Source organism: Macrobrachium rosenbergii, chromosome 57 (genome assembly GCF_040412425.1).
Source record: "Macrobrachium rosenbergii isolate ZJJX-2024 chromosome 57, ASM4041242v1, whole genome shotgun sequence".
NCBI lineage: Eukaryota > Metazoa > Arthropoda > Malacostraca > Decapoda > Palaemonidae > Macrobrachium > Macrobrachium rosenbergii.
In genome coordinates this window covers 4915686-4932890 of record NC_089797.1, presented here as the reverse complement: position 1 = coordinate 4932890, position 17205 = coordinate 4915686, and the positions used below count along the sequence as shown (strand labels likewise).

Here is a 17205-nt window from a genome sequence, read left to right as displayed (position 1 = left end):
CCGCCCTCCTCCCCCTCCACGCAAGGCGTCTTCGGACGTATTTCTTGATTTATGGAAAGGGATCTGAGTTCTCCCAGAGTTTTCCAGGTTTTTTTCCCAGGGATGTATTTGTTTTCCTGACCAAAATTCTGTTTCGTGTGTTTGTTGTTTTTTTTTTTTTAAGGTTAAGATTAAATATTCCTTCCACTGTCGAATGTTTTTGATTGATGGAAGACAAAAGTTCCTGAGGAGTTTTCTGTTTTTTTTTTTTTTTTTTTTTTTAGGCTAGCATATTTTGTTTACCCCTGCAAGTGTACTCAGGGTGGGATTAAATATTAGTTCTGTTGACGAATATTATTTCTTATTTACGTAGAGGGAAATAAGTCTTTCTGGATTTGTCTTCATGTACTGTGCGTGTTTTCCATACAAGGCTCTTTCGTGTAAGTACCCCTGTTAGTTTTGTTTCTTAATAACTTCTCTTCCATTGTCAAATTTTATCTCAAATTTATAGAAGGCAAAGAGTTCTTCTGGGATTTTTGTCTTCGTGAACTGTACTTGTCTTGCAGATAAGAATCTTTTTATGCATATACCCCGGTAGGTCTTCTTAAGAACTTTTCTTCCAGTGTCGAACTGTATCTCAGATTTATAGTGTGATAAGTCCTTCTGGGTTTTGCCTTACTGTACTGTACTTGTTTTCCATACAAGATTATTTCCTGTACGTACACCTGTAAGGTTGTTTCTTGATATCTTTGAGTTCTTCTGGATATACTATGTCTTCTTGTACTGGACCTGTTTGCCAGATAGGAATTTTTGTTGTTTTATTTCTCTGTCGAATTTTATCTTTTATAGAGTTCTTCTCCTGGATATACTATGTCTTCTTGTACTGTGCCTGTTTGTCAGATATGAATTTTTTGTTCATGTACCCTTGTAAGTTTCATTCCTCTATAACTTTCCTTCAGTTGTGGAATTACATCTCAAATTTATACAGGGCAATGAGTTCCGGATTTTTGTCTTCCTTACTGGACTTATTCTCGGGATAAGAATTTCCTGTTTAATGTACCCCTATAAGTTTTGTTTCCTGACAACTTTCCTTCCATTGTCGAATTTTATCTCAGATTTATAGAGGGCAATGAGTCCTTGTGGATTTTTGTCCTCCTGTACTGTACGTGTTTTGCATACCAGATTATTTTTTGCATACGTAACACTCATAAATTTTGTTTCCTAATAACTTTCCTTCCATTGTCAAACCATCTCAGATATATGAAGGCTATAATTTTCGCGAGAGTTCCATCATTTTTCCAAGTCTGTGTTTGTTGTAGAATCTAGACTTGGTAAAAGTGGGGAGGGGAAGTCTTTTGTAAGTGCAGTAGCTTTTAGGTTAAGACTAAATGCTCCAGCTATTGTCTCTCTCTCTCTCTCTCTCTCTCTCTCTCTCTCTCTCTCTCTCTCTCTCTCTCTCTCTCTCTCTCTCACTGGTAAGAAAACAGGAGATCCATTGTGGTACCGAGATACAATTATTTATTTTTCCAGCACACTCCATCAACGGGTACACAACAGCACTGACTTGGACATAATGCGGCTCTTAGGAGGGAGGTTTTTCCAGGTGTAGGGGTTACTTGGGGTTGGGGTGGGGTAGGTTGGTTGTTCCAGCTTGCTCGGCACCCCATTGTGGCTTGTAAAGCTGGTATGCTCCCCCCCCCCCTTCTCCATTTAAAGGGTTCTCTTGACTCCTCAGGAATGTATATGTGGTTCCAGCGTCTCTGTCCGTGTAGTGTGACTGTAGAAGCATTATTATTATTATTATTATTATTATTATTATTATTATTATTATTATTATTATTATTATTATTATTAGACTTTCGAGATGCGGAATAGTCATCAAAACAAAAGGTTAAACATTTTTTTCTATTCCCCATAATGAATTTGATGATGAGGCCAATTCCAGTTTCATTATTATTATTATTATTATTATTATTATTATTATTATTATTATTATTATTATTATTATTATTATTATTAAAATGTTACTTCCCGTTCGGATGTCAGCAAGTATTTTGGTTTGAGGGCATTAGAACCATACCCTTTTCCACCTTAGCTGCGATCCACCTCAGTCGCATAAGTACTAGGTACATAATTTATCCCATGGGTTAACAGAGGCACAATGGAAATTAACATTGAAATTACTGAAAGTGTGGTTCATGATGTATTAGTAGTCATATACTTGGATCTCTCTCTCTCTCTCTCTCTCTCTCTCGAATGTTTTCAGTTATTCTATAGCTCTCTCTCTCTTTCTCTCTCTCTCTTAGGAATGTTTTCAGTTATGCTCTCTCTCTCTCTCTCTCTCTCTCTCTCTCTCTCTCTCTCTCTCTCTCTCTCTCTCTCTCTCTCTCAGGCTGGAATGTTTTCAGCTACAACTGTCTCTCAGGCGGGATTGTCTTCTGTTATGCTATAACACCCTCTCTCTCTCTCTCTCTCTCTCTCTCTCTCTCTCTCTCTCTCTCTCTCTCTCTCTCTCTCTCTCAGGCGGCAATGTTTTCAGTTACAACTGTCTCTCAGGCGGGATTGTCTTCTGTTATGCTATAACACCCTCTCTCTCTCTCTCTCTCTCTCTCTCTCTCTCTCTCTCTCTCTCTCTCTCTCTCTCTCTCTCTCTCTCTCTCTCTACACAAACAAGAAAGTCATTTGAATTTCAAGCGAAGCAGAATTCCCGAGAAAAATGTCTTCCGGGACCGGAAGGCGCATCCCGTATGCCGTAGGTGAAAAATTCATTGCAACATTCACTCGTATGAAATTCAATTGCAGAGTGGCTTCAGGTTTCACGTTGCCCTGTTCCACGTTGTAAATGTATTTAAATGAATGAAGGGACTTGCGAAGGTCTTTCGAAGTTACCCGTGGGAAATTTTAGTGCCGTTTTCTATAAATAAGAAGGGAGTTTTGGAAGATGGAGTGCAGCGTCCGTAGAGTTTTGCAGGCTGCTGTTCTTCATTGATATATATTTTTTTAATTCTTTAAATTAATGGTTTCAAAATTCATTGGTGCCGACCCATTTGAGGCGTACAGGACAGTCCGTTAAGTTGGTAAGTTCATGAAGCTCAAATTGAGGTCTATATATCTATTCTATGATAAATAAAAATACATAAAATATTTCAGTGAAATGCAATTTCTGATGCACAGATGTTTACAAGCAGATCGAGTCTCAGGGAAGTTGACATTTGTAATACCTGGTTCCACAAGGATGAGTTGATTTGCATTTTATTTACTCCTTTTTCCAGATTGGCTGCGACCCACCACGGTTAACTACCCGCCAAGGAGATAGTTCACTGCTCAGACTTAAATTAAACACACAAATATATATATGTATATATATACATATACATATATAGAAATAATCAACACACAATCACATGTGGAACAGAAATAAATTTCTGACTCACTTCAGGATTGAACCCAGGTCTTTCAGTGACTTGTGTGGCTCGGTTGGCAGCGGTCTGGTGTCTCTCAATGGAAAGACATGTGTTCGATCCTGATGTGAGCCAGAAATATATATACATATATATATAAAATATATATACACACATACATACATACACATACATTGACGTTACACACACGCACAAACATACACACACACACTAGCATATTCTCGTTAAAAAAAAATCCCATTCTGTCAACGAGAGGGAGAGCAAATATATTACGCTACAATAATTCGATTAGTCGACGCGTTACGTATACCGTATAGCAGTGACGTCTCGGTTCTTTTAAATGTCGTGAAATATTCCGGGTCGCCTCCCGCGTGATTGCAGGTTTTTGCACGGCGTTGTTGCCTCGTTAACTCTGTAGATTGGGTATGTTTATGCATAAGTGTTGGAAGATTTATGTTATTGTTGTTTAACGTTTATTTTTTTTTTCTTTACAGGTATGCCGTTGTTTTTTTTGGTGTGGTAAGGAAGCGTGAGCTGTTTGTTGTACGGTGAAGTATAAATTACTGTTATTGTTTGTTGTTTTCTGAAATAATAACAATAGTAATAATAAAGAATTTATTATTAAGATTATTATTATTATTATTATAACCACATAGGTCCCAGTATTATTAATTTCTTATTTCAATATTAATGACAATAATAATTATTATTACTATTACTACTACTACCACTACTACTACTAATTGAAAACTTCATTATCCAACTTGGCTCTTTGGCCTCTCTTTCTCTATTCTCTCTCTCTCTCACTTGATGAATTATTTTTGTAAAATTATTATTATTATTATTATTATTATTAATTGAAAATTATTATTATTATTATTATTTGGAAACTATTCATCTCTCTCTCTCTCTCTCTCTCTCTCTCTGTTATTATTTATTATTTTTGCAAAATAATAATAATTATAATAATATTTTATATATTATTATTATTATTTTTATTATTACTATTATTAAACTACTTCTCTGGAAACTCTCTCTCTCTCTCTCAGTGTATATGCCATCGCATCGCTCCCAACATCATTATTGGCTCCAATTATATCTGTAATGTTTTTTATCCCGCTCCAGCACAAAAAAAAAGGGGGCGGCGGGGGTAGGACCAGCAGGCAGCTGCGCTTTCCATACCTGAAAAATAATCATGCTTCAGTTATCAGCGAAAAAATACGGATTCTGTCCAAAAAAAAAAAAAATAATTAGGCTTCAGTTATCAGCGTAAAAAATAACCGATTCAGCAACACACTGGCTTCAAATGGCCAGGGAATTCTGATGCAAAAATGTTGCTTTTAGCCAGGTAGGATGTACAGTGAATAGAATGGTCCTTTCTCTCTCTCTCTCTCTCTCTCTCTCTCTCTCTCTCTCTCTCTCTCTCTCTCTCTCTCTCTCTCTCTGGATGCTACGAAAACTGCTGATCATACTCGGTATTGCTAGTGCGTGATATCTGCTGTTATGTTGATCTGTTCACGTAATCTGATGTAGTAGTTTTGCTGTAAATTCTGTGTGTGTATATATATATATATATATATATATATATATATATATATATATATATATATATATATTACACTGTACTTTTAGTGTGTGTATATATATATATAATATATATATATATATATATATATATATATATATATATATATATATATATTATATATATACTGTGTATATGTATATATATATATATATATATATATATATATATATATATATATATATATATATATATATATATATATATATATATATATATATATATATATATATATATATATATATATATATATATATATATATAAAACTTTCAGTCAAGTATCCTTTGTCATTTCTTCCTTTACACAGCGTTTTACAAGTGAACGTTTAATAAATAGAGAATAGACCAGGAAGAACAACGCTAAATATTCAGATGGTCGGCTTATGCGCAGCGGTATTGAATTCTCCCGGTCAGTGCTGGCAGGCCAACACACTGTTATTCCACTGTTTGCATATTCTCTCTCTCTCTCTCTCTCTCTCTCTCTCTCTCTCTCTCTCTCTCTCTCTCTCTCTCTCTCTCTCTCTCTCTAGGTTGTCTGTTGGTCATGACTGTCGAAAATCATTCTCTCTCTCTCTCTCGTGGCTGTCCAGTGAGCCTTGACTTTGTCGCTGAATGACCTCGTAGTTCCCAGTGGTTGGTCTTTGGCCTAAACTCGATATTCCATTCCATTACATCCCTTGACTATGTCGAAAGTCATTGTTATACGACTCTCTCTCTCTCTCTCTCTCTCTCTCTCTCTCTCTCTCTCTCTCTCTCTCTCGGTTGTCCAGTGAGCCTTGGTTTTGACGAAAGCCATTGCTATACAACAAGTTAAGCTTTCAAGTGCTATTTCTTAACATTACTAATGTTAAATTAATTAGTTTTATCGGTTGAATGTTCTTTAATGATTTGTATTCATTCCTATAGTGAATTTGTAACCCAAACTTGATAATCCATTAGTTAATATCATGGTAAATAATTAAATACTTAACTGTTCGTTATTCAAACTAACAGCCACTCTTTTGAGAAAATATTTACCTTCATTTATTTATAAAACTCGTAATCGCTCTTTGATGAACGAGACCAACAACCCACTGATAAAAACTCATTCCCAGGAGAATAAAAAAAAAATGGAAAAACACACACACAAACTCTCTTTCATTCTCTCGTTCCACGTTCAAGCGGCACCCATCAATCAAATCCGTGAAACTCATGCACCACCTGTATCATTTGCAATATCTCATTTGCATATAGGTGGGTGGGTTTTGGGGGGGACTCTCCTCCTCCTCCTCCTCCTCCTCCTCCTCCTCCTCCTCCTCCTCCTCCTCCTCCTCCTCCTCCTCCTCCAACCACCAACCCAGACCCCATTCCGTATTTCCAGTTGTATAGAATTTCAATCCTGTCCCTCTCACTCAATCCTCCCTCCCCCCCGCTTCCCCCTTGCCGAAAAAAAGGGGATCCCATCCTCTCCCCCCCCTTGAAAAATTTGGTGCACACATTATATTAGTTCGGCGTTATGCAGATTTTCACAGCCTGGGATATGTGTGTGTGTGTGTGTGTGTGTGTGTGTGTGTGTGCTATTACCATTAATACCGGAAATAAATAATTTAAAAAATAAATAAATACAAAAAATAATAAATAAAAAAAGAGGAATGTCGTACCACCACTTGCCTGCTCACATATTCATGAGAGCTGACTAATGTATTTCATCATCCGGCGGCCGGATGGAATGATCGTCATCTAATTACATACGGCGTATGTATGTATGTATGTATGTATGTATGTGTCATGCAAATAAACACACACGGTCTTGTGTGTCAACGTTGGATCGCAGTGAGACCCGAGGGCCATCACCAGATCATAAATTATTATTATTATTATTATTATTATTATTAAAAAAAATGAACCGTATTAGTGTGGAACAAGCCCACCACAGGGGCCACTGACTCGAAATTCAAGCTCCCAAAAAGAACATTATGATGTTCATTAGAGAGAGATCATTTATTAAAAAAAAAGAATAAAATAAATTAACAAATCGAGAAACGAATAAATCAATAATAAATAAGAAAAATCAAATGCATTTTCACCCCACGTGAAAAACCTTCGTTAGTAAAATGCAGCTGTGCTATTTGGTATTGCTAACCTCCCCGCCTTTGGTGGGTCATTTAAAATGTAACGTGTTTTTTTTTTTTTTAGGGGGTTGGTTTGCCAACCTCACTGCCTTCGGTGTGTCATTTAAAATACATCTCATTTTCGGGGCTGGGGTTTTGGGGGAACGTCTCATTTTCAAATTAAAGCTTTTTTATTTTTTTTTATTTTTATTTTTTTTTTACGTAGGGGATATATGTTGAGTCAGGAGACGAAATATGTATGAATTTTATTATTATTCTTTATTGATTGATTTCAATATTGGTTGTCTTCCGAGAAAAGGAAACGATTTGATTAGTGCTGTATTACACTTAAACTCCTGGATCGTTGTTATTATTATTATTATTATTATTATTATTATTATTATTATTATTATTATTATTATCATTATTATTATTATTGTTATTATTATTCAGCAACCTTCCAGCGAGATACACGCTGGTTGTACGCCAAACAAAACGTAACGGAAACAAGGGAAATGTGTAATAAAAATCCACAATTATATAGTAAATATATTACTATGTAAAATAAGCCAAAGACTTTCGAACGCTTGAACGGTGTTCCTCATCAGTGCGAAAGTTGAAAATTTTTACACTTTAACTTCAGCACTGATGACGAACACTGTTCAAGTGTTCGAAAGTCTTTGGTTTATTTTACATAGTAATATATTTACTATATAATTGTGGACTATTGTTACACAGATTGTATTTCACGAAATTGTGAATCTCTTAACAAGGACCTTTGAGCATAAGAAGGTTGAATAAGTATATATTAACTTATTACACACGTATATAAAATGACCAGCCACGTACTCCAGTTTTATTTATATGTGTGGAGGAGTGGACTAAAGACCTTGTTTCTGTGATTACCCTCATTCTGTGTAGCCCCGCCCTCGTGACCTCGTGACCTTGGCCTTTCTCTGCCCTCGGCTCCTTCCAGTTTCAATGAGGCCTTGTTAATAATATATATATATATATATATATATATATATATATATATATATATATATATATATATATATATATACACACACACACATACACGATTATTATCACTTTTGTACGTGATTCATTTATCACACATTGCCACAGGTGAAAAATAAGAGATGGAGTGTGGGTCCTGACCAGTTTCGACTTCTTTTCCAAGCCATTGACGAAGGACTCATACAGAGTATAAGAAGTCAGATATATATATATATTTTGTGACTTCTTATACTGTGTATGAGTCCTTTGTCAGTGGCTTGAAATAAAGTCGAAACCGGTCAGGACCCTGTCTCTTATTTTTCACCTGTGGTAATGTGATTATATATATATATATATATATATATATATATATATATATATATATATATATATATAATGCTTTACATAATTTTATCATATAAAATGCGACAGATTAATCCCTTTCTACACAACCCAGATCAACACAAACTAAATAACTTCAAGATGCAGCAAACTTTCAAAACTCCTCGTTGCGTTACTTGTATGGGACAAGTATAGGGGGATCCTGTTGGAACCAACGCTTTAGCAATTCAGCTCTGCTGTAGCCCAGACAGTCTCACAATCTCACGTTTATTTTAAAGTCGCTTTTCAAGGAAACTCGCAGTGTTGCATAACAGCGGCTCCAAAGCTCCAAAGCTCCAAAGCTCCATCGCGAACAAAATTGGAATCACGGTCGGTCTGTGTACTTAGATTTCCTCGATGGGGGGATGCGTAATGTATTATGCAAATGTTGGGCAAAATTGAATTTAATTCATTACGCAGCTTGGATGCCTGGGTTATTTGTGATGCTTTATTTGTTTTAAAATGTTGATAAGAACTACAGATTGTTGTAGAAATGATGCTGTGGTTTAGTTAATTAATCCAACAATTTTTTTTTTTTTATCAGGGCTAAAACTCTTCGTAACCTAAGGATGTGAAGATATTTAAAATAAAAATGTAAGGTGGAGTCTGTCATGATTTGGAGTCATTTTGCTTAAAACATACTGTGTTTATAACTTCTGATGCCTGAGAGAGAGAGAGAGAGAGAGAGAGAGAGAGAGAGAGAGAGAGAGAGAGAGAGAGAGAGAGAGAGAGATTGTTGTTATATGATGGAAATGTTAGTGGAGTTCGTGTTTTTGCTATTAAAAAATTATAACAATTAAATGATAATACTAATTGGACTAGATCAAGTCCAGAGAAGACTAAAAAGTGTAAATATGAACAGTAACTCTACAACTCCACAATAGTAAACCTAACTTACACGTACTATGTTATTATTATTACTATTATTATTATTATTATTATTATTATTATTATTATTATTAAGAAGGCGAACCCTATTCATATTGGAACAAGCCCACCACAGGGGCCACTGACGTGAAATTCAGGCCTCTGAAGAATATTAGTGTTCATCTGAAGGAAGTAACAGAAAGTATAATAGGACATGTCTTTACGTGTCTGTGCGTATTGACACTGACCTCCCCTTAGGCTGTTAGACACAACGACCAAACCCCGCTTGTATAAACGACTCGTTAAAACACGAATCGCTCACATACACACATCCGTTCGGGACGTTTTGCCGAAAGAATTTCATTACGCGCGTTATTTGCGTTGTTTTTAGGGGGCGGGGACGGGGGTATTGTCGGCGTAAATGCCGTAGAATTTATTCAAATACAAATACTTCCGAAAAAGTCTGATGACTTTTATTGCCTTTGTCCGTCGCTGCCGCTGCGGCGGCGTGGCGTATGGACGGATTATCACAATGAAATGATATTTTCCTCGTTGTCCTCTTTGTTTCTTGGTTTTGTCATGGGCACGGATGTGGGTATTTTCCTTGTTGAATTTGTTCCTGTTTTTGTCATGGGTACGGGTGTGGGTATTTTCCTTGTTGTCTTTGTTCCTGTTTTTGCCATGGGTACCAGTGTGGGTATTTTCCTTGTCTTTGTTCCTGTTTTTGTCATGGGTACGGGTGTGGGTCTATTTATTATTTTCTAGCATCTCAGTCTGTCTCTCTCTGAACTCTCTCTCTCTCTCTCTCTCTCTCTCTCTCTGTGTCAAGCATTAGATAGTATATAAAAGCAATGTGTTTTGAATATAAATTTAATATCTTATGTTTATTTCTCAATTCTTTTATCACTCTCTCTGCATTAATTTGTTTTTGTCAGCTTTGGTAATAAAGCTCTTTTGATTCTGTTTTGAATAATAATAATAATAATAATAATAATAATAATAATAATAATTATTATTAATTATTAATATTATTTATTATTATTATTATTATTATTATATTAAAATAATAATATAGAAATGGATAAATCTTTCGAATTCAGAATTCACACTTAGGTCAAGACTGAGACAGTTCATATGAGGTCACAGAGAGGGTAAGTTTTATTCATGTTTTTTTTTTTTATTATTTAAATAAAGCTGTTCTGTGTTTGGAAAACTGAGAGAAAATCTTATCAGCGCCTTGTGTTTCACTTCCAGTTTCTTATTGACAATGCAGGAAAATGAGAGAGAATCTCATGAGAGAGAGAGAGAGAGAGAGAGAGAGAGAGAGAGAGAGAGAGAGAGAGAGAGAGAGAGAGAGAGAGAGGCTGCGTTCAGGTGCATGTATTCATCTGAGGTGATGTGGGTAATTGCAAATGACGGCCAGTTCCTTGAGAGAGAGAGAGAGAGAGAGAGAGAGAGAGAGAGAGAGAGAGAGAGAGAGAGAGAGAGAGAGAGAGAGAAATTTGTTTTCCGAAGGACATTCATACTGTTTAATGCAATTCCAATATATTTGTATTTCATTATGAGAGAGAGAGAGAGAAGAGAGAGAGAGAGAGAGAGAGAGAGAGAGAGAGAGATTCATCCAGACACTGGCATCCGTGACAAGAAACGTTCAAGATAATCAGGGCAATTGCAAACGATATGTAATTCATTACATTACATTATGTTCAAACCAGGCAAAAGCAATCAGGGAATAATGGCCTCGTGTGATAATCAGTAAATATATGTATGTAAATCACATCTGTGATCGTGTTTACGAATTGTAACACGGATGAACTGTGGGAACTGAAGAAGCCATGAATACATACATACATACATATATATATATATATATATATATATATATATATATATATATATATATATATGTATATATATATATATATATATATATATATATATATATATATATATATATATATATATATATATATATATATATATATATATATATATATATATAAAGTATATATATATTTAAATGCGTGATTTTCATGTTTATTTTAATTTAATTACCGTACCTGTTCATTTGTGTATTTTTTTTTCATGCAGTGGTCAAATTCCGAAGGTTTTCACTGTATTTATTCCTGATTTTATAGTTATTCTTATTCTCAATTATTTCCCATTATTCTCTTTTCCAAATTCATTGTTTTCACTCTCAATATTGTTTTATATTTTTAAATGATTTTTTTTTTTTTTTTTTTTTTGCCAATTCTCTACCCTTTTATTTTCAACTTCGTATCGCAAAATGTCGTATTTTTCTCTTTATCTCATTTCTTCACGAGCGAAAATATCCTTTGGAAAGCTTCCCGCAGAGAAATAACGCAACAGTTTGGTATGTTGGGAAATAACATATACATAAACACATTGACACTTCACTTTTAATTTTCATATAGTGTTTTTGCGAGAGGAATCTTCAAACAAAGTCGATAGAAGCCAGTAATCCGATACCTCGTTACGTACGGTTCTCCTACTTCTGGACAAGAACTTCTATAATAATAACCTGCAAGGTAATTGAATTGCCTGTTAAATTTAAAAAGTAAACCTTTCCCTAAGCAGTGAGCTATGTCTCTGGTGACTATTCGACTGCGGTGGATCGCAGCCATGAAAAAGGAATGTCAGTACGTTACCTTCAGCGGCAGCCTTTCTCGAAGAGAAGGAACATGGTTTAAAAATAATGTATTAAGTCGTAAACTTCGTCCTCCAGAATTAAAAATTCGCCCCAGTTGCCAACATCTCCATTAAGCATTATCCAAAACTCCTTATTTATGCCTCTCAATTTTAGAATGTTAGTCCTGAGGCGGAACCCACTCTGCTCACGTCCTTATTCAACGGCCCATAAACCAAAGCAGAGAGGATTCTTAATCCGCACACTCAGCGTGATGAGGTCGCCTTCTTCTTCTTCTTCTTCTGCCTGCTTCTCGTAGGAGGAGGAGTACCAGCAGCAGCAGCCCTTTTTAGCGAAGGTCGTGCACGCAATATATTTAAGGATATTAATCTCAGTCGGCCACGTCCAGTCAGCCAGCCAGCCAAGAACAACGGCAGTCAGGCCCTTGAAGCTTGGGGTTGGCAGCTGACAAATTAGTGTATCAGGGCTCTCTCTCTCTCTCTCTCTCTCTCTCTCTCTCTCTCTCTCTCTCTCTCTCTCTCTCTCTTGTATGTTCGTCAGCTGATGCAGAATTTTTGGCAAGAGTAATTTTTTTTTTTTTTTTTGTGGCGTATGCTAGCAAAATTATTGCAGTTTTTGTAAGTTACAGAACATATGTTCAATGGTAGTTACTGTTGTGTGTGTATGTGTATATATATATATATATATATATATATATATATATATATATATATATATATATATATATATATATATATATATATATATATATATATATATATGTGTGTGTGTGTGTGTGTGTGTGTGTGTGTGTGTGTGTGTGTGTGTGTGTGTGTGTAGTTTTATTTAACAGGGGTTAAACAAAATAACACGGTATAGGGTTCCTGGCAAATGTTAATCAAAACTGACCTGTCTGTGTGTATAAACTTTGTCGCAGCTTCACACAAACATTCCGTGTCACTGTCGACTACATCAGCCTTAAATCTGATACAGGATGATTTTTCCCTCAACCAAAATAAAAAAAAAATGTAAATAAAGCAAATAAATGAGCACCAACAACAACAGACCTAGTTAGCCCACCGCCTCCGGAACTGACGTGACCGAGAGATGACGCAAGATACTGTATGTATCCCGTGTGTCTCTGTCTCGTCACTTTTCCTCCCCATTCGGTTTTTATTCCTACCGTCATTATCCTTTTTTTTTTTTTTTTTTTTTTTTTTACTTTTTCCCCAGTTTTTAGTCCTGGACCGTCTCGTTTTTTTTTTTTTTTTATATATTTCCATTATCGGAGTTTCTTTAATCTGCTCTTAGATTCTTTAGTCCTTTTTTCTATTGTCTTTTCCTTTGTCATTTTTTTTTCATTTTTATGTCGAATCCTATTTTCCTAACTTCTTTCGTCGACGCCGTTTCTATGGCGTCACTTTTTTTTTTTTTTATCAAACGTTTTATTACTCTCTCTCTCTCTCTCTCTCTCTCTCTCTCTCTCTCTCTCTCTCTCTCTCTATATATATATATATATATATATATATATATATATATATATATATATATATATATATATATATATATATATACACACACATACGTACATACATAAATATATATATGATTATGTAATCAGCACGCTCCATCATTTCTCTCTCTCTCTCTCTCTCTCTCTCTCTCTCTCTCTCTCTCTCTCTCTCTCTCTCTCTTCTGTGAAGCCTCCCCCATCATCGGTGTCCCTTCTCTTCCTTGTCCTCCTCCTCCTCCTCCACCGAAAAAAGAGCAGAAGTAGAAAAAGAAGAAGAAGAAGAAGAAGACAAGAAAGCAGGATAAAAAGAAGACGAAGAAGACGCCGGTTCTGTCAGCATAATGCGGGTGTCGGCAGAGCGTCACCACTCCCCATTTTCGGCCACATTTGAAAAGACAAAAGGACACGCGCGCCTCTGATAACGCTAATGGCCGGTTTATTATTATTGTCTCTCCCCGAAAAACTCGGCCGACAACGCGCGGGCCCACCCCCGCCCCCCGTCCCCCCGCGCGCGGCCTACGTCACTCGCTAGATGCCGCAGAGCTTCTCGGAAGGAAAACGGAAAAAAAAACAAATAAAGAGAGGTGAAATTTGAAATAAACAGAAATGAGTTTGAAAATAAATAAAGAGAAATTTGAAAACAAATAAACAGATTTGATTTGGAAAGCAAACTAACGATATTTAATTTGAAAATAAATAAACAGGATTAAATTTGAAAATAAACAAACAGGATTCAATTTGAAAACAAAATAAACAGATTTGATTTTGAAAACAAATGAACAGGATTCAATTTGAAAACAAACATTTGGAAAAAATTTATCAGAACTGAATTATAAAACCAACAAACAGAATTAAAAATAAACAAAATTGATTTTGGAAACCAATAAACAGAATTGAATTTGAAAACAAATACACATAATTGAATTTGAAAACAAATATACAGAACTTAATTTGAAAAAAGACAAACAAATTAATTTGAAAGAAAAATAAACCGAATTGAATTTAAAAACAAATAAACAGAATTGAATTTGAAAACAAATATACAAAATTGAATTAGGAAACAAAAAGAATTCAGTTTTAAACAAATATACAAGAGTCGAATTTGAAAACAAGTAAACAGAATTCATTTTCAAAACAAACAGAATTCAGTTTGAAAAGAAACAAACAATTGAATTTGAAAATAGATAAACAGAATTAGATATGAAAATAAATAAACATATTTGAAAACAAATATACAGAACTGAATTTTGAAACTAAACCGAGTTGAACTGAAAACAAATCTGAAAACAAATAAAGAAATTGAATTTGAAAACACAAACACAACTGAATTTGAAAGCAAACAGAATTGAATTTACAAAAAAAACAGAACTGAATCTGGACACAAATAAACAGTTGAATTTAAAAACAAATAAACAAAATTGCAATTGAAAACAAATGAAGTTGAATTTAAAAACAAATAAACAATTGAATTTGAAAACAAATAAACAAAATTTAATTTAAAAACAAATAGAATTGAATGTGAAAACAAATAAACACAAGTGAGTTTGAAAACATTTTATTTTCTTATAAATTTTATGTTCTTTTTTTCAAAATCACCTAATGGATTGCTTACTATTCAATACAACCATAGTCAGTGTGATTTCTTCAACACCTGTTTGTATTTTGATGATAATCGTTATTGTAAATAAACTTTAATGAAGAGATAAGCTAAAAAAATCGGTTATACTAAAATCTGATGTATTTTAGGTGCCATTATATATATATATATATATATATATATATATATATATATATATATATATATATATATATATATATATAAACAAACAAATCTCTCTCTCTCTCTCTCTCTCTCTCTCTCTCTCTCTCTCTCTCTCTCTCTCTGGCCCCTTCATCTTCCTGCATCACACACAATGTTGACAGATGCATCACGCTTCCTACTACTACTACTAGTAGTACTACTGCTGCTACTTCCACTACTATCACTACTTCCGCAGCAGCTGTTACTGCCATTACTACAACGAATAAGGCCACCATTAAGGCCTTGCGTACAACAGTGTAAGGGGAGTCTATTGTCCCCATTGTAGGGAACTTACATAACCTTCCTCCTTCTTGCTTTCTCGCCTAGTAGCGATGGCCTTTGTACTTGTATGCGCGTCTGTGCGCACGCGCGCGCATACATTATATCTTTGTATATATACATATATGTGTATATATAATATATACATATATATCTAAATATATATATATATATATTATATTATATATATATATATATATATATATATTTATATATATATATATATATATATATATATATATATATATATATATATATATATATATATCAGATCTGATTGTCGACCTCAGTTGTGAATTCTTTAGGGGCTGAGTTACTCAACTTTGGTGGGTCGAATTCTTTAGGATGGAGGGAAGATCATACTCAACTTCATCCCAGAAAACCTCCTGGAACCATCTCCTCAGAGGTGAAAGAGTCGACAATTGTGTACATATGCAGTATACTAGTTTAGCCTGGCTAACAAAAATGACTGCAAAAATTAAGTGGAAGAAATCCTACTGAAAGTAGAATACCTCATTTTGTAGACCAGAAATGAACAGGAATAAAAAGGTAAAAATATACAAATAAACAGTATTCTTGCAACACATTAAGGAACTAATAACAAAAAGAGTGAATGGAAATGAAACACAGGTAACATATTTGGCATATTTTTCCACCGGGTGTTGAAAAAATATATAGCCTATATATATTAAAATTCAGCCAAACGAAACAGGACCGACATTGCCGTCTTTCTTGCAAGATCTTGCTTTTTACTCTGTGGTGCCGTCCGTCGGTAAGCTCACTGTAAAGACATTGCTGGTGTTTGAGTATTTTTCATCTTCTTTTCCTTTAGAATCTTTCCAGAAAGTACTTTCCTTTAGAATCTTTCCAGAAAGTACTTTCCTTTAGAATCTTTCCAGAAAGTACTTTTCCTTCAGAATCTAGAATCTATCCAGAAAGTACTTTTCCTTCAGAATCTAGAATCTAACCAGAAAGTACTTTTCCTTTAGAATCTTTCCAGAAAGTACTTTTCCTTTAGAATCTAGAATCTATCCAGAAAGTACTTTTCCTTTAGAATCTTTCCAGAAAGTACTTTTCCTTTAGAATCTAGAATTTATCCAGAAAGTACTTTTTCTTTAGAATCTTTCCAGAAAGTACTTTTCCTTTAGAATCTTTCCAGAAAGTACTTTTCCTTTAGAATCTTTCCGGAAAGTACTTTTCCTTTAGAATCTTTCCAGAAAGTACTTTTTCTTTAGAATCTTTCCAGAAGGTACTTTTCCCTGTAGAATCTTTCCAGAAAGTACTTTTTCTTTAGAATCTTTCCAGAAAGTACTTCTCCTTTTGAGTTTTTCCAGAAAGTACTTTTCCTGTAAAGTACTTTTCCTTTAGAATCTTTCCAGAAAGTACTTTTCCTCTAAAATCTTTCCAGAAAGTACTTTTCCTTTAGAATCTTTCCATAAGTACCATTCCCCACAATACCAGATGTTATTAGTATTTCTGCATTTCCTAATTTATTACTTTCTCTTACTTCTTTCCAATGAACACCATGTTATTTGGAAGCTTGAATTTCAAGTGATATGAATACGATTCATCTTCTGAATAATAATAATAATAATAATAATAATAATAATAATAATAATAATAATAATAATAATAATAATAA

General features: G+C 34.4%; 1 protein-coding gene across 1 annotated transcript in view; it reads left to right on the top strand.

Moving 5' to 3' along the window:
* The window catches only part of LOC136836984 (amyloid beta A4 precursor protein-binding family B member 1-interacting protein-like), a 38056-nt gene extending 22511 nt beyond the window's left edge, over positions 1–15545 (top strand). Inside the window, exons 2-3 of the mRNA XM_067101518.1 lie at positions 6220–6336; positions 15407–15545. Of these exons, the coding sequence (XP_066957619.1) occupies positions 6220–6336; positions 15407–15545 (256 nt within the window). The remainder of the gene's footprint in view (positions 1–6219; positions 6337–15406) is intronic.
* The last annotated feature ends 1660 nt before the right edge of the window (positions 15546–17205 follow it).